The sequence below is a fragment of the Erpetoichthys calabaricus genome, chromosome 13 (assembly GCF_900747795.2).
Source record: "Erpetoichthys calabaricus chromosome 13, fErpCal1.3, whole genome shotgun sequence".
NCBI classification, from domain to species: domain Eukaryota; kingdom Metazoa; phylum Chordata; class Cladistia; order Polypteriformes; family Polypteridae; genus Erpetoichthys; species Erpetoichthys calabaricus.
This window is the reverse complement of record NC_041406.2, coordinates 51,466,747-51,494,295: the sequence shown is the minus strand read 5'-3', so window position 1 is coordinate 51,494,295 and position 27,549 is coordinate 51,466,747. Positions and strand designations below refer to the sequence as shown.

The 27,549-nt window shown below is 37.6% G+C and overlaps 1 protein-coding gene across 1 annotated transcript in view; it reads right to left on the bottom strand.

Moving 5' to 3' along the window:
- skap2 (src kinase associated phosphoprotein 2) overlaps positions 1-27,549 on the bottom strand; it is a 157,689-nt gene that overhangs the window by 32,592 nt on the left and 97,548 nt on the right. The window contains exons 5-9 of the mRNA XM_028818247.2: positions 21,443-21,520; positions 19,137-19,220; positions 18,414-18,538; positions 17,401-17,464; positions 7,717-7,836 (exon numbers count right to left, since the gene is read on the bottom strand). Coding sequence (XP_028674080.1) covers positions 7,717-7,836; positions 17,401-17,464; positions 18,414-18,538; positions 19,137-19,220; positions 21,443-21,520 — 471 coding nt within the window. The remainder of the gene's footprint in view (positions 1-7,716; positions 7,837-17,400; positions 17,465-18,413; positions 18,539-19,136; positions 19,221-21,442; positions 21,521-27,549) is intronic.

Sequence of the window (27,549 nt, the reverse complement as noted above, 5' to 3'; positions counted from 1 at the left end):
AGCTAAAGGTTTGATGGAGTCATTGGAACAGGTTAACATCTCTGTTCATGAGACTACCATACACAAGACATTGAAGAGGAATGGTGTTCATGGCAGGACACCAAGGAGTTAGCCACTGCTCTCCAAAAATCACATCAGTGCATGACTGAAGTTTGCCAAAAACCATCTTTACCCTTCACAATGCCAGTGGGAAAAATGTTTTGTGGACTGAAGAAACTAAGGTTGAATTCTTTAGGAAGAATATGTAGTAGAATGTATGGCATAAAAAGAGCACCAAATATCTACATGAAAGCACCACCCCAGTGGAGAACTGCAGTGAAGGGAACAACCCAACTTGGAGCTGCTTTATTGACTTAGTGCCTGAATAGCTTTTCATCATTGTGGGTAAAATGAATTATCAATATTATCATGATTCCCTACAGGAAAATCTGTCTTTTGGAGTGGCAATCCAGACCTTAACTCAATTCAGATGCTGTGGAATAACCTTAAGAAAGCCATTCATACCAGATATCCTAATAATCTGGCTGAGCTGAAGCAGTTTTGTAATGAAGAATAGTCTAAAACTTCCTACAGAATGTTGTGCAAATCAGCTACCAGAAGCACTTGTTAAGGATGATTGATTCAAAGGAGGTTCAATCAGTTATTAAAACCAAGGGTTACTTACATCTTCCACAGCACACATTGAATATTTGATGGGTGTGTTCAATAAAAGACAATAGATTATAATTGTGTGTTATTAGTATTAGCATTTTCTACCTGTCTATCAGAGCACATTTTCTGATGAAGAAAAACAGATAATTCCCAAGGTTTCACATACTTTATCTTGCCACTGTATATTTGTGAATGTAATTAAATTTGACAATGGGCTGAAGGATATTTTTTTTGTACCTATCAACCATGGAGTTTTTAGAATGAAAATTGTGATGGGGCAATTTCAGGATTTTCCATTATGTGTGCAGATGTCTCTAACATTAACTTTACTAACTAATGATATATCTCCCTCTTTTGCCAATGACTAATAACATAAAAACAATCAAACAATGGAGTGTTGGTGACTTGTCTGTCTCAATTGGTATCATATCATTTCATAGTGATGGCCTCTGAAGTCATCATCTGACAAAATACAGCAATACAGGTTTAAATGTTAAGTAAACTGGGAGCATGGCAACAACCAGCTGCCCAGGAAAATAATTTGGCTATAAACTTTCTAAATGAAAACAGTAAAACCTTAAGTTTTGACTCAAAGGACTTTAGGGCGGAAAAAGCTAAGCCATAATAAGTTGGAAAGAAGGCACAGACAATACATACTTTCCAACTCGAACTCAAGTCTCTGCGGCCGTCCAGTAGGAGCACAAACCAACATGCCAAAAGATGTTTACTGGACAGCATTAGGCCAACAAACAATAGAAAAAAAGATTTCCTACATATCTATTCTTTCTGTACCAGGACTCTTTGAAAGGGGGATGTTATACTGTTGACTTCTCTTCCACTTAAGCAAACTTAAGACTCTTCAGATTTAATACAATCAGGCAGATCTGCTCAGTGGTGGGTGAAGATCAAAATGCCACCAAGCTCCATCAGTGTATTTTCTTGTACCTCTATACATTTTTGATTCAGATCTACTTTCTTTTTTAATTACTGTAGCTACCTTTAATAAAGCAAATAGTATTAATCATTTCATAACTCGTCTCTAAATTACACACCATAACCTTGACTGGAAAAAGCTTAAACAGAAAGTGAAAACTGTCAATAAAAGAAAATAATGTTCTTGATTTTACTGCAGACAATAAAGGGGATCTAGGTTTCAAGCTCCAATGTTAAAATGAAAAGTCAGGTTGCACATGAGCAGACATACTCAGTTGTAAACATTGCAGGGCTAATACAGCTATCCCCTCAGCCAGAAACAGGCTTTCAGCAAAAAGCTTAAAGATAATTTCACATACTACAAAAATCAATATTTCTTAAAGTAAAGTAAAGTAAAGGAAGACGTACCATTATAACCCTTAAAAGCATATATATTTCCTTTGGAAAATTCAAAGAAAGCCAAGGTGTCAGGGAGTAGTTTCTTGCACCAACAAAAGGAGCTTGAAAACTGCAGGGAACTCTGACAAGAACAGGTTGGGCAGACCCAAAGCCACAAGGGCATCAAAAGACAATTTTCTCAGAGTCAACAGCTTGCATGACAGGTGCTTCACTGGACAACAGCTTCAAGCTTTATATTGCAGTATCAAATATTTTTTAATATATAAAGTCTCAATATATAAAGACAGTGTCTAAATATGAAGTTAGTTTTTAATATACAAAGTCATATCCAAATACGTACAGTCAGGTCTGAATATATAAAGTTATTACTTAATATATGAAGTCAGCACCTGAATATATAAAGTCAGTGTCTGAATAAATAAATTCTGAATATATAAAGTGAAAAGAATAAAGCACATTTTAATTAAACTCTGTAGGGTCATTGTATGGTATAGTAAATTATGTCTAAGAAAATGTGACTTGCAATAATATCAAAATTATAGTTTTAATAATGTGTCCAACATTATGCATGTGTTCATTGCCTTTGTAGACCCCATTCATTTTTTTTATGTAGACACATTATTGGACATATCATTCAAGACTGATCACATCTATGCAGAAGTTCTGGCCTACACAAGTTTGTTACCACTGCGGACAGTATCCAAACTGACATTAAATTTATTAATTTAGTGTTTATTTTGTTACTAAGTACAGATGTTCAATGTGGGTAGAGTGGTAGCTTGTAGTTAACAATAATGCCACTTAAGGACAGGTGGAATTCTCAAGCCCTTTTTAACATAACACATGTAGTGTGTACTTAAAGACATTTTTTAGATATTATGACTGACATCTTAAACAGATTACAAAAATTGACAAAATTTTACAAAAAAATACAATTAGTATATATATAAAGTGACATGCATGGGCACCGACCCATCATAAACATTGGGGCAAGGCTAAAAATTGAATGAACAACTACAACTGTAGACTTTGAATGCATTGCTAAAGACAGATCACATTCAAGTATAAGGATCTCTCAAACTGACTTACATTAAAACTTGTGTTAAAACACTGCAAATACCATCCTTTTTTTTCCACCGCCATCAATGACTTGACTCAGCAGTGATGATTCCACTCAAAGCATCTTTGAGTACCTGACATCATGAGTTGACTGATTTCGCAGACGTCCTGCACTATAAAGAATTTGAAGCCAGCATGAAGTTGATCTTCATGTTTATTTATTAGGTAGCATCTCTCTGATGATCAGGATAGATACTGGTGCAAGGCCTTATCATTTTTCTTTTATTTATCCCTCTGCTCCACAGCTTAAAATTACAAATCAAACAATTCAGACATGATTAAAATGCACAATGCAGATGTTTATTTAAAGGTATTTGCACACATTTCTGTTGCACCATGTAGAGATTTTGGGACTGAAATGTATGCAAATACCCTTAAATTAAAGTCTGCAATGCGCATTTTAATCACGTCTGATCTGTTTGATTTGTAATGTTTAAATTGTTGAGGGGTAAATAAAGGAAAAACGTGCCTTTGTCCAAACATTATGGAGGACACTGTAATTAAGTTGAAAATGCACTAAAAGCTTTATTTCAGTTTGTAAATTCTGGCAGTATGGTCGCATTGTGTTTAGTGCTTCAGCACACATCTCTAGAGCTCTAGATTTGTAATCCTGTTCTACAAGGATACATTCTGTGCTTTCATTTTGAATGGGCCTTGTGTTTTCAACTTTTCCTCCTATACCATAACGACGCGCATATTAGACCATTTCTTTTAATTCATTTATCAACCGTCTTTCCTAGTTGTGGCTTGTAGTGAACCATGGTTAATCCCAGCACCATAGGAAGAAGGGTGGGAAATAGAATTGAAGTGACTGTTAATTGGCCAATGTAGGTGTATGCTTGTGCCCACATATGAACTGACGCCCTATCGAGGGCTGATCCCTAGCCAACCAAAAAAAAAAAAACATTGAGTAAGCAAGGACTGCCCATCCTCCTTCAGTCCAGTAATGCGAGTTTAATTACCGTCTCACTATAACCATAAACGATAAAGGTGGCTGGAGAGTGGACAGGTGTAATTACTTCACAATATATGTAGGAATAAATAAATGCCAGTAAACTTTGGCACTTACCTTTGTACCATTTCAGGTTAAGCATTTGTCACATTACACAACTTCTAGTATTGGGGTATATCAGATTTGCTGGCCACAGTTACTGATCTTGTTGGGAGTTGGGAAATATTTGTTGGGTGACTGCTAATTGGCCTGTGCAGGTGTATACTTGTGCCCCCACATGAACCAATATCCTATCCAGGGCTGACACAGGGCCCCAACAAAAAAAATGTTATATTTATGTTAAAATGTATAGTATTATATATGAATGCGTATACAGTGAGCAAGGATTACCCGCCCCACTTCAGCCCAGTGATACTAGTTTAATCACTGACTCTCTGTAACCATAAATGATATAGGTGGCTGGAGAGTAGACAGGTATAATTAATCCACAGCATACACTCTACGTAGGCATAAATGTGTCTCATTCAACTATGGTATTTACCTTTGTACCATTTCAGGTTAAGTATATGTCACATTACACAACTTCTAGTATCGGTATTTGTCAGATTTGCTGATCACAGTTACTGATCTTGTTGCTGGACTATGTCAGTTTAAACGACTGAAAATCTCTGGGTAAGTCTACTTTAACAGCTGGGTGATGACGTTTTAAGCATAGTCATACAGTATTCATTGATAGAAGTTAAATAATGATGGAAGTCTTCATACTCAAGTAAAAAAAAAATAAAGTTGGACACTGAGTATTTATGAACATGTAATACTTAATAATGTGGACCAAAAAAAATTAGAAAAATGACCTGGCTGTTCTTCACTTTGAATCTGTGTATAATTGCAACAGGTTTGGTATAATTTGATACTTTTTTTTTTTTTGGTTAAATGATTATTTACCCTTTTTTCAGACAGCCAATAACATGCTGCCTAATGAAACCAGCGATGTAAGAAGGGTTAAAAGCAATGGCGAGTTCCACCACAATCTCAAGATTTTTTTTCTTTTTTAACTCTGTTGTGGCATGTAAAGCAGAAGATATCAGACAGACAAGCTTTTCTTTTGTTTGAGAGGTTCAAAGCTCCTGTGTTCCTTATTCTACACTTTTGCATTCTATGCATTGTGCTTCTGGATGAGCATTCAGTGGATGTCAGCTCTCATGAACACTGACCCTGCCTCTACGACAAAAGACAAAATCAAACCTGTTTGATTTTATCTGAGCGAGTTGCAGACTAGTTGGAATAAGTCTTTGATATGTCACATATTGTATAAGCTTCATGGGAGCATTCTGCCAAATTCCTCTGACTCGCTAAGATTATGTAATAAAAGGCTAAGACTGAAAATCACTGGAATACTTGCATAATATGACACAGTGTTTATTTAGGAAAAATGGGGGAATATATAAGCTGTACAAAGTATTACAAAATTTTAAAACATAATTAATATTATTACAAACATTATGCACTTATAATTTAGTTGGAGGAAAACAGAGATCTCTAAAAATCGCTATAAAGCATAATTTGTCAAAAAAAAATACTGTTTATCAGAAATGTGTCTTGTATCTAATCACAGTTCTTATCAAATGTATATTACACTATAAAAGAAGACTCAAGATTAGCACATACAGTTGTGCTTGAAAGTTTGTGAACCCTTTAGAATTTTCTATATTTCTGCATAAATATGACCTAAAACATCATCCGATTTTCACTCAAGTCCTAAAAGTAAAGAGAAACCAGTTAAACAAATGAGACAAAAATATTATACTTGGTCATTTATTTATTGAGGAAAATGATCGAATATTACATATTTGTGAGTGGCAAAAGTATGTGAACCTCTAGGATTAGCAGTTAGTTTGAAGGTGAAATTAGAGTCAGGTGTTTTCAATCAATGGAATGACAATCAGGTGTGAGTGGGCACCCTGTGTTATTTAAAGAACAGGGATCTATCAAAGTCAGGTCTTCACAACACAAGTTTGTAGAAGTGTATCATGGCACGAACAAAGGAGATTTCTGAGGACCTCAGAAAAAGAGTTGTTGATGCTCATCAGACTGGAAAAGGTTACAAAACCATGTCTAAAGAGTTTGGACTCCACCAGTCCATAGTCAGACAGATTGTGTACAAATGGAGGAAATTCAAGACCACTGTTACCCTACCCAGGAGTGGCCAACCAACAAAGATCACTCTAAGAGCAAGGCGTGTAATAGTCGGCGAGGTCACAAAGGACCCCAGGGTAATTTTTAAGCAACTGAAGGCCTCTCTCACATTGGCTAATGTTCATGTTCATGAGTCCACCATCAGGAGAACACTGAACAACAATGATGTGCATGGCAGGGTTGCAAGGAAAAAGCCACTGCTCTCCAAAAAAAACATTGCTGCTCATCTGCAGTTTGCTAAAGATCACGTGGACAAACCAGAAGGCTATTGGAAGAATGTTTTGTGGACAGATGAGACCAGAATAGAACTTTTTGGTTTAAATGAAAAGCGTTACATTTGGAGAAAGGAAAACACTGTATTCCAGCATAAGAACCTTATCCCATCTGTGAAACATGATGATGGTAGTATCATGGTTTGGGTCTGTTTTGCTGCATCTGGGCCAGGACAGCTTGCCTTCATTGATGGAACAATGAATTCTGAATTATATCAGAGAATTCAAAAGGAAAATGTCAGGACATCTGTCCATGAACTGAATCTCAAGAGAAGGTGGGTCATGCAGCAAGACAACGACCCTAAGCACACAAGTCGTTCTACCAAAGAATGGTTAAAGGAAGAATAAAGTTAATGTTTTGGAATGGCCAAGTCAAAGTACTGACCTTAATCCAATCGAAATGTTGTGGAAGGACCTGAAGCGAACAGTTAATGTGAGGAAACCCACCAACATCCCAGAGTTGAAGCTGTTCTGTACGGAGGAATGGGCTAAAATTCCTCTAAGCTGGTGTGCAAGACTGATCAACAGTTACCGGAAATGTTTAGTTGCAGTTATTGCTGCAAAGCGGGGTCACACCAGATACTGAAAGAAAAGGTTCACATACTTTTGCCACTCACAAATATGTAATATTCGATAATTTTCCTTAATAAATAAATGACCAAGTATAATATTTTTGTCTCATTTGTTTAACTGGTTTCTCTTTATCTGCTTTTAGGACTTGAGTATAAATCTGATGTTTTAGGTCATATTTATGCAGAAATATAGAAAATTCTAAAGGGTTCACAAACTTTCAAGCACAACTGTATTGGACATATTTAAATAGTAAGGCATGTTCACAATTGGTCCTTTGTTCTGTATTTTTGTAGGTGAAATGCCATTGACATCTACTGATAAAATTTATTGTCCAGAAAATAAAAACATTATGTGAAGATATATTACATATAAGCTTAAAAATCTTAGAATCAAATTGCTTGCTATATTTAATGGTAAAATACAACAGATTTCTACTGAAGTACGGATTAAATTAAAAATCAGTATGAGATTAAAATGAAATACCATCTGACCTAATCAGAAATACAGTGGAGATTATAAAAATATCAAAAATCGTGTTAACAATCAGTTATACTGTATAACGTGAATAGAAGTTAAGTGTTAATTTTAATTCTGGAAAAAAAATACAAAAAATAAACATACCTGGAAGTACTTCATATATGTCATCATCTATTGGTTCTGTACTTCCTTTGTCATCATCAACACCAATATCATCATAGGTTTCACCATCATCATCCACTGGAATCATGCCTGACTGCATATCTGCATGGGTAAGGATAGAAGGGAAGTAAGAGGTGGTCAAATACTTTTTCATTTATATGGACCAAAATTAAGTTACATACTATTTACTGTACATTAACAGAATATTTTATATAAAATGAGAAGCAAGGGAGACCAAACACCCATTGGTGTTTGGGAATGAAGATCAAGCAACTGCAAGAAGCCGGGGAAAACAGGGAAGCATGGCAAGGACTGGTCTACAGAGTATCCATGGGTTGGACATGACTGAATGGATAGAGATATAAAATGAAGCCAATATAATCATGATTACCTAACACATGAAAAAAATGCAAAACATGGTAATTTGATGTTGCAAGTCTTTTTTATAATACAATATCATTTTAACTAGCTACAAGAATGAATATGGAACTCTTAAGAAGTAAATTAAACAGTATAAAAGCAGGCAGTAAACTGTCATGCAAATACAAAATACACAAACACATAATAATACTGACTAATTCATTCATTCTTTGCAAAAATGCACATGAAGTTCCCTTGGTCAAAGAGCTTATTTTGCCCACATCAGGTGCAAAGCAAAAAACAATAATGCATGTGACACTAATGTATCATTAGATACACACATCCACATTTACTACAAGACCAAATTAATGTCACCAATCCATTCAAACAAGTACTGTAAGATTTTTGATTCTGAGTGTAAAAGTAAAATACTTGCAAAAAAACACACGCAAACATAGACAGAATATATAATCAATACACAAACAATGAACAGACTGGGGATTGAATACGATGAATGAAGTTATCAGGTAGCAATGTTAACCAGTGCTTCTCCATTCTTCCTGAATATAGAGCTTCCTCCTTTAAAGAAAGAATTGAACAGGATCATTGTATTCTAAATACATGAAGCCACAAATAGCAGCATAATCCCTACAGTTAAACAAATGATGCTGATGCATAAGGAAATACAAGGAAACTCCAACTGCATTTGTCCAAAACTGCAGAACAAAATATAAAACACAATCAGTTAGGGGACTTTTTACTTTAAACTTGTGACAGTAACTGAAATACTATATTAGATAGTATTTGAGTCAGTTGAGTAATTTCACCATTAAACAATCCATTTAATCTCACGTTCAGTGTTTTTCTTCTGCTATTCTAAGTAGCTTTAGATCACTATTCTACTCAGTTTTCCTTCTGTATGTGTATGTTAACATTTAACTCTATGCTGCAAAGACTGTGCTTGTCACATTATTTTCTGATATTTTAATGTTGTTCATGATTTTTTAGATAGGAGATTAAAAATAAACATATTAATTCATTATCCACACCTGCGTTGTACAGTTTAAGGTGTCAGGGTCCAGAAACTTGCAGCTTCAAGGCAGAAAACAACTGTGGAAAGACTGCCAGTCCATTGTTGGGCAGACTTGCACATACAACCACAAGCATCCACAATGGACCAGTTTAGAGCTGCCAATTAATCTAATATGCATGTCTTTCAGAGATACACAAGGGAAATAGGAGCACTATGTGAAAAAATAAAGCATATAAAAGGAGAATTTGCATTCCACACAGGTGACTGAGCAAAGGCCTCCTGGACCTTTATAGCAGCAGTAACAACTGAATTACAGTACTACATATGTCATATATTTTAATTATAGGTAATAGTACTGCTGCCTTCCTAGTTTTTATTCTATCCGAATAAAGTTTGCATGAGCTATCCTTGTTTGTATAAGTACTTGAGTTTCCTCTAAAATTCCACACATGTATGCATATTAGCTTTACTAGTGGTAACTCTAAATAAATCCATTACAGAAGGCTACATTTAGGTATGTAGGACAATGCCATGCCCGGACGCGGGTCACCGGGGCCCCACTCTGGAGCCAGGCCTGGAGATGGGGCTCGATGGCGAGCGCCTGGTGGCCGGGCCTGCACCCATGGGGCTCGGCCGGGCACAGCCCGAAGAGGCAACGTGGGTGGGTCCCCCTTCCCATGGGCTCACCACCTATGGGAGGGGCCAAGGAGGTCGGGTGCAGTGTGAGTTGGGTGGTGGCCGAAGGCGGGGACCTTGGCGGTCCGATCCTTGGCTACAGAAGCTGGCTCTTGGGACGTGGAATGTCACCTCTCTGAAGGGGAAGGAGCCTGAGCTAGTGCACGAAGTTGAGAGGTTCCGGCTAGATATAGTCAGACTCACCTCGACGCACAGCTTGGACTCTGGAACCAATCTCCTTGAGAGGGGCTGGACTCTCTACCACTCTGGAGTTGTCCCCGGTGAGAGGCGCCGAGCGGGTGTGGGTATACTTATTGCCCCCCGACTTGGAGCCTGTACATTGGGGTTTACCCCGGTGGACGAGAGGGTAGCCTCCCTTCGCCTTCGGGTGGGGGGACGGGTCCTAACTGTTGTTTGTGCGTATGCACCGAACAGCAGTTCAGAGTACCCACCCTTTTTGGAGTCCCTGGATGGGGTGCTAGAGGGCATACCTTCTGGGGACTCCCTCGTTCTGCTGGGAGACTTCAATGCTCACGTGGGCAATGACAGTGAGACCTGGAAGGGCGTGATTGGGAGGAATGGCCCCCCCGATCTGAACCCGAGCGGTGTTTTGTTATTGGACTTCTGTGCTCGTCACGGATTGTCCATAACGAACACCATGTTCAAGCATAGGGGTGTTCATATGTGCACTTGGCACCAGGACACCCTAGGCCTCAGTTCGATGATCGACTTTGTGGTCATGTCGTCGGACTTGCGGCCACATGTCTTGGACACTCGGGTTCAGAGAGGGGCGGAGCTGTCAACTGATCACCACCTGGTGGTGAGTTGGCTTCGATGGTGGGGGAGGATGCCAGTCAGGCGTGGTAGGCCCAAACGTGTTGTGAGGGTCTGCTGGGAACGTCTGGCAGAGCCCCCTGTCAGAAGTAGCTTCAACTCCCACCTCCGGCAGAACTTCGACCACATCCCGAGGGAGGTGGGGGACATTGAGTCCGAATGGGCCATGTTCCGTGCCTCTATTGTTGAGGCAGCTGACCGGAGTTGTGGCCGTAAGGTGGTCGGTGCCTGTCGTGGCGGCAATCCCTGAACCCGTTGGTGGACACCGGCGGTGAAGGATGCCGTCAAGCTGAAGAAGGAGTCCTACAGGACCCTTTTGTCCTGTGGGACCCTGGAGGCAGCTGATAGGTACCGGCAGGCCAAGCGGAATGCGGCTTTGGTGGTTGCTGAGGCAAAAACTCGGGCGTGGGAGGAGTTTGGGGAGGCCATGGAGAATGACTTTCGGACGGCTTCGAGGAGATTCTGGTCCACCATCCGGCGTCTCAGGAAGGGGAAGCAGTGCAGTGTCAACACTGTATATGGTGGGGATGGTGCGCTGCTGACCTCGACTCGGGACGTTGTGGGTCGGTGGGGGGGAGTACTTCGAAGACCTCCTCAATCCCATTAACATGCCTTCCAATGAGGAAGCAGAGCCTGGGGACTCAGAGGTGGGCTCCCCCATCTCTGGGACTGAGGTCACCGAGGTGGGCAAAAAACTCCTTGGTGGCAGGGGCCCCGGGGGTGGATGAGATACGCCCGGAGTTCCTCAAGGCTCTGGATGTTGTAGGACTGTCTTGGTTGACACGCCTCTGCAACATCGCATGGACATCAGGGACAGTGCCTCTGGATTGGCAGACCGGGGTGGTAGTCCCCCTCTTTAAGAAGGGGGATCGGAGGGTGTGTTCCAACTACAGAGGGATCACACTCCTCAGCCTCCCTGGAAAAGTCTATTCAGGGGTCCTGGAGAGGAGGGTCCGTCGGATAGTCGAGCCTCGGATTCAGGAGGAACAGTGTGGTTTTCGTCCTGGTCGCGGAACAGTGGACCAGCTCTATACCCTTAGCAGGGTCCTGGAGGGTGCATGGGAGTTTGCCCAACCAGTCTACATGTGTTTTGTGAACTTGGAAAAGGCATTCGACCGTGTCCCTCGGGGAATCCTGTGGGGGGTACTCCGAGAGTATGGGGTACCGGCCCCCCTGATAAGGGCTGTTCGGTCCCTGTACGATCGGTGCCAGAGCCTGGTCCGCATTGCCGGCAGTAAGTCGAACCCGTTTCCAGTGAGAGTTGGACTCCGCCAGGGCTGCCCTTTGTCAGCGATTCTGTTCAGAACTTTTATGGACAGAATTTCTAGGCGCAGCCAGGGCATTGAGGGGGTCCGGTTTGGTGGGCTCAGGATTGGGTCACTGCTTTTTGCAGATGATGTTGTCCTGTTTGCTTCATCAGGCCGTGATCTTCAGCTCTCTCTGGATCGGTTCGCAGCCGAGTGTGAAGCGGCTGGGATGAGAATCAGCACCTCCAAATCCGAGACCATGGTCCTCAGCCGGAAAAGGGTGGAGTGCCCTCTCAGGGTTGGTAGCGAAATCCTGCCCCAAGTGAAGGAGTTCAAGTATCTCGGGGTCTTGTTCACGAGTGAGGGAAGAATGGAGCGTGAGATCGACAGGCGGATCGGTGCGGCATCCGCAGTAATGCGGGCTCTGCATCAGTCTGTTGTGGTGAAAAAGGAGCTGAGCCGCAAGGCAAAGCTCTCAATTTACCAGTCGATCTATGTTCCTACCCTCACCTATGGTCATGAACTATGGGTAGTGACCGAAAGAACGAGATCACGAATACAAGCGGCTGAAATGAGTTTCCTCCGCAGGGTGTCTGGGCTTTCCCTTAAAGATAGGGTGAGAAGCTCAGTCATCCGGGAGGGGCTCAGAGTAGAGCCGCTGCTTCTCCGCATCGAGAGGAGTCAGATGAGGTGGCTCGGGCATCTGATCAGGATGCCTCCTGGACGCCTCCCTGGTGAGGTATTCCGGGCACGTCTAACTGGGAGGAGGCCCCGGGGAAGACCCAGGACACGTTGGAGGGACTATGTCTCTCGACTGGCCTGGGAACGCCTTGGGATTCTCCCGGAAGAGCTAGAAGAAGTGGCCAGGGAGAGGGAAGTCTGGGCATCTCTGCTCAAGCTGCTGCCCCCGCGACCCAACCTCGGATAAGCGGGAGACAATGGATGGATGGATGGATGGACAATGCCATGTAATTCAAAATGTGCCTATGCACTTAACACAGGATAGTCTACAGCACCCTGCAATCCCACAACTGGAAAACACTTCAGAAAATAAAAGCAAATATGTGGCACCATAGTGGAGCTGACTATTATAATAACCAGCTTAATTTTAAAATATGCATATCAATATGCATCATTGGGAAAAAAGTAAAAAAAGAATTCCTTAATAAGAAATAAATCAATGAAAGGTTCAATACATAAGCCAAAATAAGCAAATTCTAAACGTTAACACAATAATGACCATCATAATATCATAGCAAGAGTTAATGAGACACAAGAGAATTGTTGAGAGAATTAAAAGATAAATAGACGCAAACAACAAAAGCACATAAAATTGGTTTAAAAGAGAAAACATTGATAGGTAATCCAATTTCTTCCTATATTCTGAATACATGCCCATTTCAACTTCGAATTAGTTCGGCATGACTCTCTACATGTGTACCCTTCAACAGAGTAGCCTTCCATCCAGTGCTGACTAATACACTATACCATACACTACATTAACTTAATCAGCTCTTTTTCTCTGTGATCATGTATTAGTAAACCCCATTTCAGAAAATAAATGTGGGGATATTTTCTTTGGTGGGAACTGAATGTTGTAAATATGAGATACTTAAAATCAATAATACATAAACATATGGAAGGCACAGAGTTGGAACAGCTACCTCAGTGCTCTAGGAGTCAGGAACCTGACCTAACAAATAACTGTTTGGAGTATGTATGTTCTGCTCATGTCTACACTGCATTTCTCTTCACATCTTAAAAGAAATTCATGTTAGATTAAATGGTGTTGCTAAATTAGTTTGGGTGAATGTGTGAATGGAATTCTGTCCTGTAACACAGTCCCCTTTAGGATTGTTTCTTGCCTTGCACTTTAAGCTTTTTTCAGTCCCCCCCCCCATCAGGTTTGAAAATGAATGAATTAAATATATGTAAAATTATTATCATCACAGTTTTAGAAACTTAAAGGATGGACAATACAACCTGATTATGTTTAATACCACATTCCTTATTTAAAATTATCAGTCATTAAACTTTTTTAGCACTTCACATGTAAGGATAGATCTTTCTACCTTTATAATTAATAATAAATATGAAGGACTTTGCTGAATCTGATGTTTTTAAACTATAAACAAGTAATTTTCTATTAAATATCTGCACAAGTTCCAGTTGGCTGGAAGGGATAGCAATACAAAACTAGAGTAACAAAAATAATTAATAAAACCTAAAGAGACACTTAGTTGTGATAATTATTATAATTAATTTTTCACTGGCAAATGATCATTATTTATGCTATATTGTTTTGTTGATACATTCACATTTATTACTACAGTTTGAATGTTTGTAAACACATTACCTTCACACCTGCATGAACTTAATGATCATCCCATTCCAAAACGATAAGCATTAATATGCAGTACTCCACCACCCCAACCCATACCCTTCATACACACACACGGACCTCTGTCACTGTAACAGCCTCCACAAGGCATTTCAAAAAATTGGGAGTATGTCTGCTGTTAGACAAGAAGACCTGACTCGCAATTGGCATTCCATTTCATCTTAAAGGTTTTCAAAAAAGGTTGAGGTCAGGGCTCTGTGCAGGCCACTCAAGTTCTTCCTCAGACTCATCAAACCATGTCTTTATGGACGTGTCTTTGTGCACAGGGGCACAGTCATGTTGGAATAGAAAAGGGTATTCATCAAACTGTTGGTACAAAGCTGGAAGTGCAAAATTGTCTAAAATGACTTTGAATGCTGTATTATTAAAGGTATCCTTCACTAGAACTAACAGGCCTAGGGCAAACCCTGAACCACAGACCATTATGCCTCCTCCACAAAACATTACAGTAGGCAATATATAGGCAGAAAACAGTGTTTTCCTGGCATCTGCCAAAAGCAGATTTGTGCATCAGAGTACCAGACAGTGAAGCATGAGTTCACCACTCCAAAGAACACATTTCCACTGCTCCAGAGTCCATTGGTGACATTCTTTTCACCACTGTATCCAAAGTGTGGCTTTGTGCTTTGTGATTTGTGATCTTAGGCTTGTGTGCAGCAGTTTGGACATGGAAACCCATTTTAGGAAGCTGACAATGCACAGTTCTTGTGTTAATGTTACAAAAGAGGACAGGCAATTTTTATACACTTAAGTGCTAAGTGCCACCATTCTCAGAATCTACGTGATCTGCTACCTCGTGGCTGAGCTATTGTTGCTCTTAGACGCTTTCACTTCACAATAACAGCACTTACAGTTGACCGGGGAAGATCTAGCGAAGAAGAAATTTCCCATACTGACTTGTGGCAAAGGTGGCATCCTATGACAGTGCCACACTTAAAGTTGCTTCACTCTTCAGTATAATCCATTCTAATGCCAAAGTTTGTTATTACAGATTGCATGGCTATATGCTTGATTGTATGCACCTGTTAAAAATGGGTGAGGCTAAAACATCTAAACTCAAATTTGGAGGTGTTTTCAACATACTTTTGGCTGTATAGCCTGAGTCATTGCAAACCATAATATTTTATAAGCTTGTTAAAATTTACTGGTAAGATAGTGTAGTTTCTGGATGGAAGTTATAAACATAACAGAACTCTTTTCATCAATGTTCTGTTAGGCAGCAGACCCTGTCTTTAATAGCAGGGTGAAAATTTAAATGAAATTGTAAAAGTTTATTGAAATGAAAATTGTATCTTCTGTATTAAGATATCAGATGTGTAAATAATTTATATCAAAAGCATAGCTGATTTCAGCCTTTCTTGACTTAGCTCCTGAACAACAGATTTTAACTTTGATAACAAATCTTTAGCCATGACAAAAGCTATGATAAGGACTAGCACACAAAATACAGCTTCACATCTTGAGCACACAGAGAATGAGACATGCTTCTCTATTATGGCCAAGCCATTTGTTGTGACTTATCATATCTGTTGTATTCCTTTAAAGATCTTTTAGAAAAAATTAAAAAGTTTAAATGCTTTTTGGGGAAAAACCCAAGGCTCATATCTGTAATTAAAATTCTCCTACATGAGAAACCTAACTATTGTTCTGTGTGAAAAAGTAAGCAAGCACATAAATTCAGTATGTGCTAATGTCACATGTACTATAGAATGTTTCCTGAAATTACTAATCAGTCTCACATATGTTGCAGAGATATTTTGACCCACACTTCCATAAAGAAGTATTTTAATCTTGTGAGATTTTGGAAGTTTAGAGCATGAATTGCTCCAATAAGGTCCATCCACAACATATCAATGAGATTTGTATATGGTGTTTGACTAAGTTATTTCTAAACTTGAATTGATGATTTATTATTTGAGTCATTGTCTTGTTGCATGACACAGCTGTTTTTCAATTCACAGAGTGATGGTCTGAAATTCTACTGAACAGAAAGAAAAGTATTTATAGGTAATACAATTATTGCAAAATGCTGAAGTTGTGATGCAGAAAAGTATCCCCAAATCATGATTAAACTGAAATGCAGTGTTAGATTTTCTTAATCCTAACAGTGAACATGTCAGCAAGAAAGAGTCAATTTGATTTTTCTATTCAAATAATCATTTTCCAGAACTCCTTCACAGCATCTAGGTGCAATTTAACAAAACTGATTCAAGTACTCATATTCATGAGCGATGGTTTCCTTCTTATTTTTGCCATGCATAATGAAGGAGGCCTTGCTGTATTCTGCTGCCCTGTCAAGGGCTGTTCTAGGACCCAGATTTGGCTACACACTCCGGCAAAAATGAATGGGATTAAGTATATGTGAGATTGTTAGGTTAATAATTATAATGAATAATGTAGATTATTGTAAAATATCCTTAACAAGGAAAATGAATATAACTCAAACAGTGTAAAAATAAAGAGATTGCACCAATGTGGAATAAAAGTAATTTAAATGATATTTATTTTTAAAAAATCAGGTAAAACTAATACTATAACACATTTAGCTGTAAACATGAGCAAGACATGGAAATTTTGTTAATTTGTGACATTTTTGTAGTTTAAAATCTGGTTACCTTACTATTGATAAATAGCTTATTGGTCAACCTGTGAAAGATACAGAGAATGGGGCCGGTTGCAAAAAAAAAAAGAGATTACGGGAACATGGAAAGTTAGCAGAACAGAAGGACTGTAGAAAAATGGCTGGTCCTATAATTAGGGTATTTCTCCAGCTCCACTGAAAGGAAAGCACAACAGGACATGAAGGTGCAAAGGCCATTAAGAAGGATGCTATCATCAATATAGCAGCAGAAATGTTCACAAATGGTGATATCATCTGCACACCAGTTAAGTAGCTTGCAACTGTGGAATGAGTTTCTTTCTCTGATTTTAAAGTTGATGGTGGAAGAGAAATGGAAAGAGAATGCAAACAAAAATAATCTCATTTCAATTGACACTTGGTTCAGACTTAATATACGCAAATAATGCATCACTCCACAAGTTATTAAAATTATATTTGGAAAAGAAATATATTTAAAAGTAATGTTAATGATACACTTGTTAAATTTTTAACTTACCTTTCAGTACAAACTGTATCTGATCAACCCAGTCTTCTGCATCTTTTTGGGATGCTGCAGTAAACTAGAATAAAAAGTAAATCATTAAACAAAAGTAAACAATAAGTAGCAAACTGCAGAAGTGATGCTGCATGTGGGTAGTATAATAACTGTTAAATATTCCTTCAGTGTATTATGGTGTTTTCCTTGCACGAATGCTTCCTATAATGCACAGTTAATTTTGACAAATTTATGTAATTGAAGCCATGGATGATGGATTTGAATCTCTGATCAGCAGCTGGCAGCTGTGCACAGATGAAGCTGCTTCTCTTCATCAATGTCACATGCAGAAGATGAACAAAATTTGCCCTTGACAATTAAGAGACATCTACGAATTTCTTTAGACTGCTGTGTACAATTTTCTTAAAAATGTTCCTGTCAGGTTTAAACACTCCATCTGACAACTTAATTAACTGGCTTTCAACTGCAATCCAGGGCATTTATAATGCATTAAGCTTACATTCTGCATTGATATCTCATTAATATAACCTAGAAATGCAGGGCAGAAATATGTTTACTGTGGTCAAACTGACACTCAAGAATGTGTTTTATATCCAGTTAATTTTACTTCTTCAACTCTTACAAAAATGGTTCTATATAACTATTAATGACCTTCAATACAAAAAGTAAGATTACACAGAAAATAAATTAATTGGAACAAAATGTACAATAAATTACTCACTCATCAATATATAAATTATCACTTACAGGTGCGTATAGTACTAGTTCTTACATCTGTGCGTTGTGCTAGCAAGAATTTTTATTTTTTAAATTGCTCCATAAAACAGAAAAAATAAAAATCTGTAGCTACAAATACCCACATTATGAGTGAAAGTTCAGATCTTTCAAAAATATTCGTCGTAATCTCAGTAAAAATGTTAAAATACGGAAAGGATTCTATGCTTAATGCTTATATTATCATATTTAAGTAATAAAATTATCTTCAGTGCCATAAGGGAAAGAAAGAGTCAAACCTGATAGATGCGCTTGTCGGGAGCAGTGATTTCAAAACAGCAATCTTTCTTAGCATCTTTTCTCAGCATATTATTCATCCTGACAGTGTATCCATCTATAGCAAATTCACCTTTCTGCTGCTTGTCTGTTCAAGATAAAAACAGGGAAAAAAGTTGTCTGTGCATCTGCTAGGATGACACCTTTCAAGAGATTCAAATTACAGGCACTGAATAAATTCTACTAAACTTCAGTTCTTCTTTTAAATCTAGTTTGTATTTTTTAGCAGGGCACACTTTTTTGGAGAGAACAGATCCACAATGATAAAACCCATTAACAATACAACTACACTGAACTACAGACATTATTTAATTAAAAACGTATAATGCAGCACCATATACTTCTGACACAGAGCATAACTTTAAAAGTCAACTACATAAACCTCTCATACATTCACAAAGAGAAAAAAAAAACTTTTAAAAAGGCTACACTTCTTATACAGGCTGTAATGTATCCCTGAAAAACACCACATTTCAATGTGACTGCAGATGAAATCACTATTTTATTAGGGCCATATTTTAACAAGAATCAAAAATTCTAGTCCAGACTTGCATTTATTTCTGAAAAATTTCAAACTTTAAACATACAAAGAGAGTATTAATCTGTTAACAGACTATTCAGAAATAAATTACATATCAAATAAAATACAAAAAAACAAAATAATTAAAATGATACACGTTCAGTACCTTTGTCACTTCCATAGTAATAGAAGATATGGTTGCTTAAAGCACACCATCTTTTTTGCCATTCAGGTCCAAAGAAGCTATGATCTGCAAATTACACACAATTTAAACAAATCTTTTCAAAAATCAATAGTCAATTTTTTGGATTAATTGAGTTTAAAAATGTAAAACATCTTTGTAATTATACTTATAAATGAAAAAAATATTTTAAATTTATCAAAAAGGAACTACACATAACATTTTCTGTACTTTGCAAATAAAGGATATAAGGGAAAACGAACACTGCAAAGATACTCTACAATTACGTTTATGTTTACAACTGATAAGAAAAAACAGGAACAGTGTAGTCAACAGGAAATATTACACAAAAACATTTTGCTAATATCTTTAATTTAGAATTTCAAAGTCCCAATCATTTTGTTTTTTTAAACATAAAACTTTCATATTAATTGGTTCAATAAATCATAATTCCTACTGTCTAAAAAAACCTAAACTAAACTTTTGTCTTTCTAAAACTCCAGGAATAAATATTACAACTTCATTATTTCCTCTTTTTAACTACAAGAGAATGTCACTAAAACACAACTTAAGAACTACATCTTTTGGATGTGGAAGGAAAGCAAGAGTACCCAGTGAACATCCTATGCACTATGCAGACACTTGCAAACTCCACATAAACAGTTCTTGACATGAGATTTGAACCCAGAACAAATAGATCTGTGAGGCAGCAGCAGCAGCAATAACTTTGCCACTTCACCGCCCACCAAAAAAAGTATTTAAATTATAATAAAATTAGATTATAAGCTTTGGCAACAGGGGTCAACAAAAAGTACACTATGTAGAATTTCTTGCCTTTATGAAGAACCTTTATGGCTAAACACTGGACACAGATTGGCATCAGCTGTTTATTAGTATTTTATACATAAGCAGCAATCAGCCTGGAAATGACTGATATTTTGCAGATTTTATGAGGCAAGTAAAGTAAGTCTTTCATTTACTCAAACACTCATACTTTCAATGGAGTATCTTTACAAAGGTGGGGCATTGTGAGAAGGGCTTGAAATCTGTACATTTCTTTACCATTCTAATAAAAGCTGTAGCATGTATTTTAAAGACATCTTAGTATCCTGAGGGCAGAGTGGTGGCTCTGAGGCTAGGGATCTGTGCCAGCAATTGGAAGGTTGCCGGTTCAAATCCCATAAACACCAGACGTGACTCTAATCTTAACCTGCAACTGGTTATGATGTTAATCTGCATACAGCCCTGCAAGCAGGTCCTCCAACTTGCAGGGAAAACTTGGGGGTTGGTGGCAGGATTGGCACTCCATCCAACGTAAAAAACCTCACACTGTTCAGTGTGGTGCTGAGGTGTCATGTCTAATGTTGGCAGGCATGGTGGTGTGTATGCCCGCTCTGTCTTGTCTGTGTAACCTATGCAGGTGATGGAAACAGTTGAATAAGCAAGAAACGTTTGGATTGAAAATTAGCAGTTAAAAGCAAAAGATAAAAACTCAAAACTAAATTAGATTTAAATTTAATATAATTGGGCACGAAAGTCCAGCAAAATTCTGCAGCTCTTTCAGCTTGTCATTTGAAAATAGAAAAGCTGTCTTTCAACGGCCACAAACAAATTCAGGACAGCAAACACCTCAACCTTATTATGAGACAAACAGATTCAAATAATTATGCATGGTATGAGCACAACAGTGAACATGCAAGCTCCACTGAGATAACAGACAAGCACAAAAACCACAACCAAGACGCTAGATCTATGAATCAGCAATCATTTTCCACTGCAGGGCAAGGACTCTCCTAGAAAAAAAAAATGCTTCACTTGCAATACAGTTTCCTTTGGCAAATTAATGTATAAAATTTGAAAAAAATAACAGTAACCTAAATAACACTAAACTTCTCATTTAAATTTGTGTTATTAACTTATTAACTTTAATATTAAACAGAGCTTAAGGTATATTTAAAAAAATGAAATTACAAATATTTTTCCAACCCAAGAAATTTGTATCACTAAATACTCAACTCTTCTAAGTTATATTAGCAAATGATGTAAACAAAGTACAGAGTAAATCATACAGTGCTTCACTTAAGATAACAAAACAGGTTTAAATTAAAAATTTGCCATTCAGGTCCAAAGAAGCTATGATCTGCAAATTACACATATTTTAAACAAATCTTTTCAAAAATCAAAAGTCCATTTTGTTTTACATTGTAAATTTGAAGCATATATAACATTCATATTGAATATAAAATAAATGTGAAATTTTGACACTTATGCTATAAATAAACATCCTTTACCTTTTCTGCGTTTTTCTAAGTACCCTGCTTTTAAAACAGATAGCAAATCTGTGGCTGCAACTGGAGGATATTGATGAGCTGTAACAACAATAGCATAAGAAAGGTTTAAATTTTCTACGGAAGTTTATGGGGAAAAACAAAAAAATCATTGTGTTTAAATGAAAGGACACTAGCATCAAATACGCAGCAAAAATGAAAACATTGACGAAAACATTTAAAAAGTCACAGATATTCAACATAATCAATATACGTTATTTTCCACTACTTTTAATTGTAACAAAGCATTTAAAATAAAAGGTAAAGTACGACTTCTGGTTAACAGAAACAGCCGAAAAGTTGATAGAAATCTATGTTTTGTGCCTAATACTTGTATGCAAAATTTGGTTGACTTAAGTAAACGTGTACTCAGGTTATCATGTTTATACACACACACGCACATAATTCCAAAAATGGTATATTTGGACACAGGGAGGACTAAAACATCGAGATTCATCATAATCTCGACATCGAATCTTTGGACAATTACAATACTTTCCATATACTTCGTATACGAGAAAGTAAAAAAGCAGATCATTAGACTACCAGCCCAAACCCTAGGAAAAAGAACAAACGGCAAAACTTAAATTATACATAAAAAGACAGCACATAACCATAGAAGGTGGTGAAGTAATTTCAGAATGTTATTAGAACACAACTCTCTTCTATTCAGAACATGTACAGTATATTATATGCTGCCATAGAGGAATATGAACAGGGTTGTTGGCAAAGTGACATGAACAGCTGGTCTTTTTTTTAATATAGCCAAATCTCACAACAATGGTTTGCCTTTTGCTTTTTTACTTTCTTCAGTTTTGCAATATGTGTGAAATAGCAGGCAACGAAAGAGGCCAGAAGAAAGCAAGGCAGTGAGAGGGGTAGCTCTAAGGACCTGGCACTCTTAGGAGTGAAGACAGCTCAGACTTTCAGGCATAAGGACAACAGGGGCCAATAGAGAGGACTCTAACTTGGTTTTCGTATTTCAAAAGTAGGGTTACCCTTGATCCCAAATCTAATTCTGAGGCTAGCCCCGAAAGTGAACCTGAAACAGGGTTTAAATTTTCCTCAAACTCATAGAGTCACTGAGCTTTGAGTTAAGAGGCAAGATAGGGCAAGAGCTTAACATGTTACTGAGAGTGAGAAGAGTTTTTAATTTTCACTGGTACTTCCGATAAAGAAACATGCAGAAATGTAAATGGGTCTAAATACTGTCTGAATCTGCAATAGGTGGAAACACGGCTGACCCATGAGTTGAGGTTGCAATTTGATTGCCTCAGGCTGCACTTTCTTGTAACTTTTTGTTTATTTATTTTTTGTCTATTTTTTTAAATACAAAAAAGTGAACCTTAACAATTGTATAACTTATATAAAAGTGGCTATGGTTAAAAAACACACCGGCTATGTTTGACTCTCTGATGTAACAATGTACTCATGTCTATCCTAAACCTTGAAAATGAATAAATATTAATAAATCAGACAAATGCAAACTAATTAGCAAATATGAATAACAGCTACATGATGACTTCTTTACCATACGGGATGGTTACAAAGTGCCCAGAGATTCTTTGAATGGAATCATCTCTGCTTAATCTGTCTGCAAGACAGAGTGTATGCAAAAAACTTTATTTTAGAATGGCCGGAACAGGGTCAAATGTGAAAAGTATAATCATCAAGTCATTGATGGTGGTGCACCACAGAGGATGGGATTTTCAGAGTTTTAACACAAGTGTTAATGTAAGACCAAGGTATTTAGAGAAGTGTGCAGGAAAAGCAACAGAGCCAAGTTTTAATTCTCTTTCAGGATCATATTATGCATTTGTATTGTTTTTAATGGGTATCGTGTGCTTTACTGTTTAAAAGCTCATTTTAATGGATATTATTTTTGTACAATATTCACAGAATGCACTGTATCGCAGAGCCTATATATAAATTCATATTTATGTGAACAAAGTGCACTGTTTCATGCTGTTTAAGGATATGGTGTGAGATGGAGGGGGTGGAGTTGGGGTTGGGGATTATGTTAAATGGGTGGTAAAAATGCACCTTGCTTCTGGTGGCATTTTGTAGCGCCGGCACTGGGAATAAACCCAGCCTATTGACAGCAGTTACAGCATGTCACTAGACTGAATCGGTAATAAAACGGTGGGCTCAAAATTCCCTCAATTTTTTTATTTAAAAAAAAAAAAAAAAAACATCTTAACAGCACAGTCACAGTGAGATACTACCCTTCATGCAATAAACTTGTCCTAGTGCTTCTTCTACTCCTGGAAACATTTCTAGTACTCATTTCTTGTTACAATGTCTAAACCTTTTTCCTGGATTTATAACATAGTACTAAAAAGTCTTCCTTCCAGGAACAAAAAGACATCATAGGGAGTAAGACCTGGTAAATACGAGAGGTGTGATGCAACAACAACATTATTTTTGATCAAATACTGACAATGCAGTGTGGTACACTGTGACAGTGCAAAATGCAGCTTTGAGCACACCAGTTCTCTGAACTTTCTTTTTCTCCCCTGGATGGTTTCCCGCAGATGCCATAGCAGTTCAGTAATGTTGCTTATTAACAGAACAGTGTGTTCACGGGGAAACTCTTTACTAACAAGTCCGTTAATGCTGAAAAATGTAATTGTTGTTGTCTTGACGTTTGACATGACCTGGTAAGCTTTTTTTGGCTTGCAGAAAAAAATTGCTGAAGTCAAATGCACGGTCGTAAAATAAATGTCAGAAATATGCATCTCAATCATCTCGGCACAATACCACTTGGCAGACTGATTAAAAAGACTGTAGGCACACAATACATAGCAGCATAGTCAAGAACTACATCCTACTATCTTGCAAATGACCAATTTAAGGAATTTTTACATATACAACGGAGTTAAAAGAAACAGTAAGTAATTTATATTATTCAATGTAAAATTTAATGCTGATTGTACATTTTTACAGAATCAGAACAAGCCATGATATCAAAAAGGACAAATGGTGATATTTTAATAGCTATAAAAGACCAAATGTACTGTATTTAAAGTAAATACCTACAAAGTGTTACAAATGAGCACACAAATACTGTACTGGAGTAAAAGTATTTCAACATATTAAACTGCAGAACATGCAGTCGACAAAAATAAAGAAGTACAAACAGACACTTTAGCAGAGAAAATTAAGAAAATGTTTAACAAAACACAAAGCACTAAAGTACAGAAGATTATCTGTATCTTTTAATTTTGTGAATAAAAATAGAAAACCTGACTTTTTGAAAAAAAAAAACTGCAACATAGGACATCTGAATCATGTATGTTTTCATGGAGTATAATGTCAACCAAAATTAACAAATTTGTTTTATTTTCACAGTAAACCACTAGGCAACAGAAAGTGACTGAAAGTGTTGATTAACATATGCAAGTAATAATTGCATTGTACACTGTACAAGTGACAATAATGTCTAATCAGTAAATAGTGTAATATTCTTTTCTCATTTTAGTTAATTCTGTAATTCTGAGACAAGAGATCTTTTGAATTTCTGTAAGTGCTGTTAAGACTGCAGGCACCGAATTTTGTGGGTCTGATATATACAGTACCATATCATCTGCATATAGTGAAATTTTCTGTTCCAGTCCTTCTCTGATAATCCCATTTATCTGATCAGCATTACGACAGTGAACCGCCAGTGGTTCAATGGCAATTGCAAATAGCAGTGGTGACAAGGGGCATCCTTGTCTGGTACCACATTCTAGTTTAAAGTAGTGTGAACAAATTTTGTTAATACAAACTAAAGCTTCCGGATATGTATACAGTAGTTTGATCCATGCACAAATGTTCGGGCCAAACCCAAATTTCTCTAATGTAGTGAAAAGGTATTTCCATTCAATCATGTCAAATGCTTTTTCTGCATCCAATGATAATAATATTTCTGGGGTGTTTGACTTTGTTGGTGAGTATATTACATTAAACAGGCGTCGAAGATTGGAGGATAAGTGTCGACCCTTGATAAATCCAGTTTGATCTTGTGATATTACCGAAGGCAGCACTTTCTCCATACTTCTAGCTATGATTTTTGAGAGTATCTTAATATCATTATTCAGGAGTGAAATTGGTCTATATGATGCACATTGTAATAAGTCCTTATTTTGTTTAGGAAAGATGGTGATTAATGCTTGGCGAAAAGTTTGAGGTAGAATTTGATTGTCTCTAGCTTCTGTAGATGTTGCTAATAGGAGGGGAGCTAGCTGAGCGGAGAATTTCTTATAAAATTCTACAGGGTAGCCATCAGGGCCTGCTGCTTTCCCGCCTTGAAGTGACTTTATAGCATCTAGTAATTCTGATAGCACCAGAGGTTTATTCAGTTCCTCCGCACTAAAAGTATCTATTTGTGGTAACTGTAATGTATCCAGAAATGCATTAGATTGTGTGTTGTCTTCTTTAAACTCAGTAGAATATAAGGATTTATAGTAGTCTCTAAATGTGTGCAAGATATTTTTAAGGTCAATGATTTTGTCTCAGTTCGTGTTGGTGATTACTGGGATTGCATTGCGAACTTCCTGCTTGTGGATTTGTTGAGCTAAAAGCTTATTTTAGCTTTCTCTCTGTGTTCACAGTAATGATGTCTGGATTTATAAATTAGTTGTTCAGTTTCTTTAGTTGTCAAGAGGTTGAGTTCTGAATGCAGAGACTGCCTTTACCTATGTAGAGCCTTGCTTGGAAGCCTGGTATGTTCTTCATCTATTCTAGTAATTTTACTTTTTAGTTCTGATACTTTCTTGGTTTCTAATTTATTCCTGTGGGAAAGATATGAAATAATCTGTCCTCTTAAGAAGGCCTTTAGAGTTTCCCAGAGTGTTCCTGTGGAAACCTCTGAGGATGTATTTGTCTCTAGGAAGAAACTGATTTGTACAGTTCTCATCTACAAGGTGAGTGTATGGGGCATAGTGACTTTAGCTCCAAGATCAGAGGTGCATGGTCGGAAATAACAATAGCATCGTACTTGCAAGATTTAATCGTAGGCAAGAAATTATTATCTATAAAGAAACAATCGATTCTTGAGTAGCAATGATGTACTGCTGAGTAGAAAGAATATATTCTTGAGTTTTGGTTTAGAAACCTCCAGGGGTCTGATAAGTTGTGGTCAGTTACAAATTGTGTAATTATCTTTGCAGTGTTAGATGTGACAGGAGTCCTATCTAAGAGTGGATTTAAAACTCAATTAAAGTCCCCGGCCATTATAATTTTATGAGTGTTCACATTGGGAATGGATGCAAATAAGTTTTGTATGAATTCCTTATCATCGACATTCAGTGCATAAACATTTATCAAAATCATTTTACAGTTAAATAAGTTGCCCATGACCATCACATATCTCCCTTCCGGATCAGATACTACATCTGATGCTACAAATGAGACTGTTCTATGTATGAGAATTCCCACACCTCTAGTTTTCTTTGTATAGCTAGAATGGAACATTTGGCCAGCCCAGTCCTTTTGCAGACGGAACTGATCCTTGCTTAGTAAGTGGGTCTCCTGTAAAAATACTATTTTAGCGTTTAAACCTGTTAGGTGAGAGAGTACTTTCTCTTTAATTCGTGATTCAGGCCTTTAACATTCCAGCTCACAAAGTTAACTATCCCATCATGGAGATATTGATTCTGAGTTTTTGATGTCATTTTATAGTCTTAACTGGAAGTAAGACAGCTTTAACCTTAATTTCCAATTTCCCAATGAGTTATTGCCATGCAGCCTATTGTTACGTTGCTAGTTATAATTAGAAGGATTAAAAGGATAGATTAGATATAGCCTGCTCTCTTTCTCTCCCCCCCTTATCCCCCCCAACCCCCCATTTTGCCTCCCCACGTAAGGCTGGACCCCACATCACGAAGTCTCAGTCCTCTGACATACCTAGAGATTATATCTTGATGTATTTTATGTAACAATTAAAAATAGCACAACTTGAGTGTTGGCTGTGAAGAACAGATTATTATTATTAAGTTGTGATGCTAATTTACCATTGACTCTAATTAAAGATGCTGAATGGAGACGCGCGAGTGGATTTAAGGTGGGCTGGATTTACGAATTTTCTC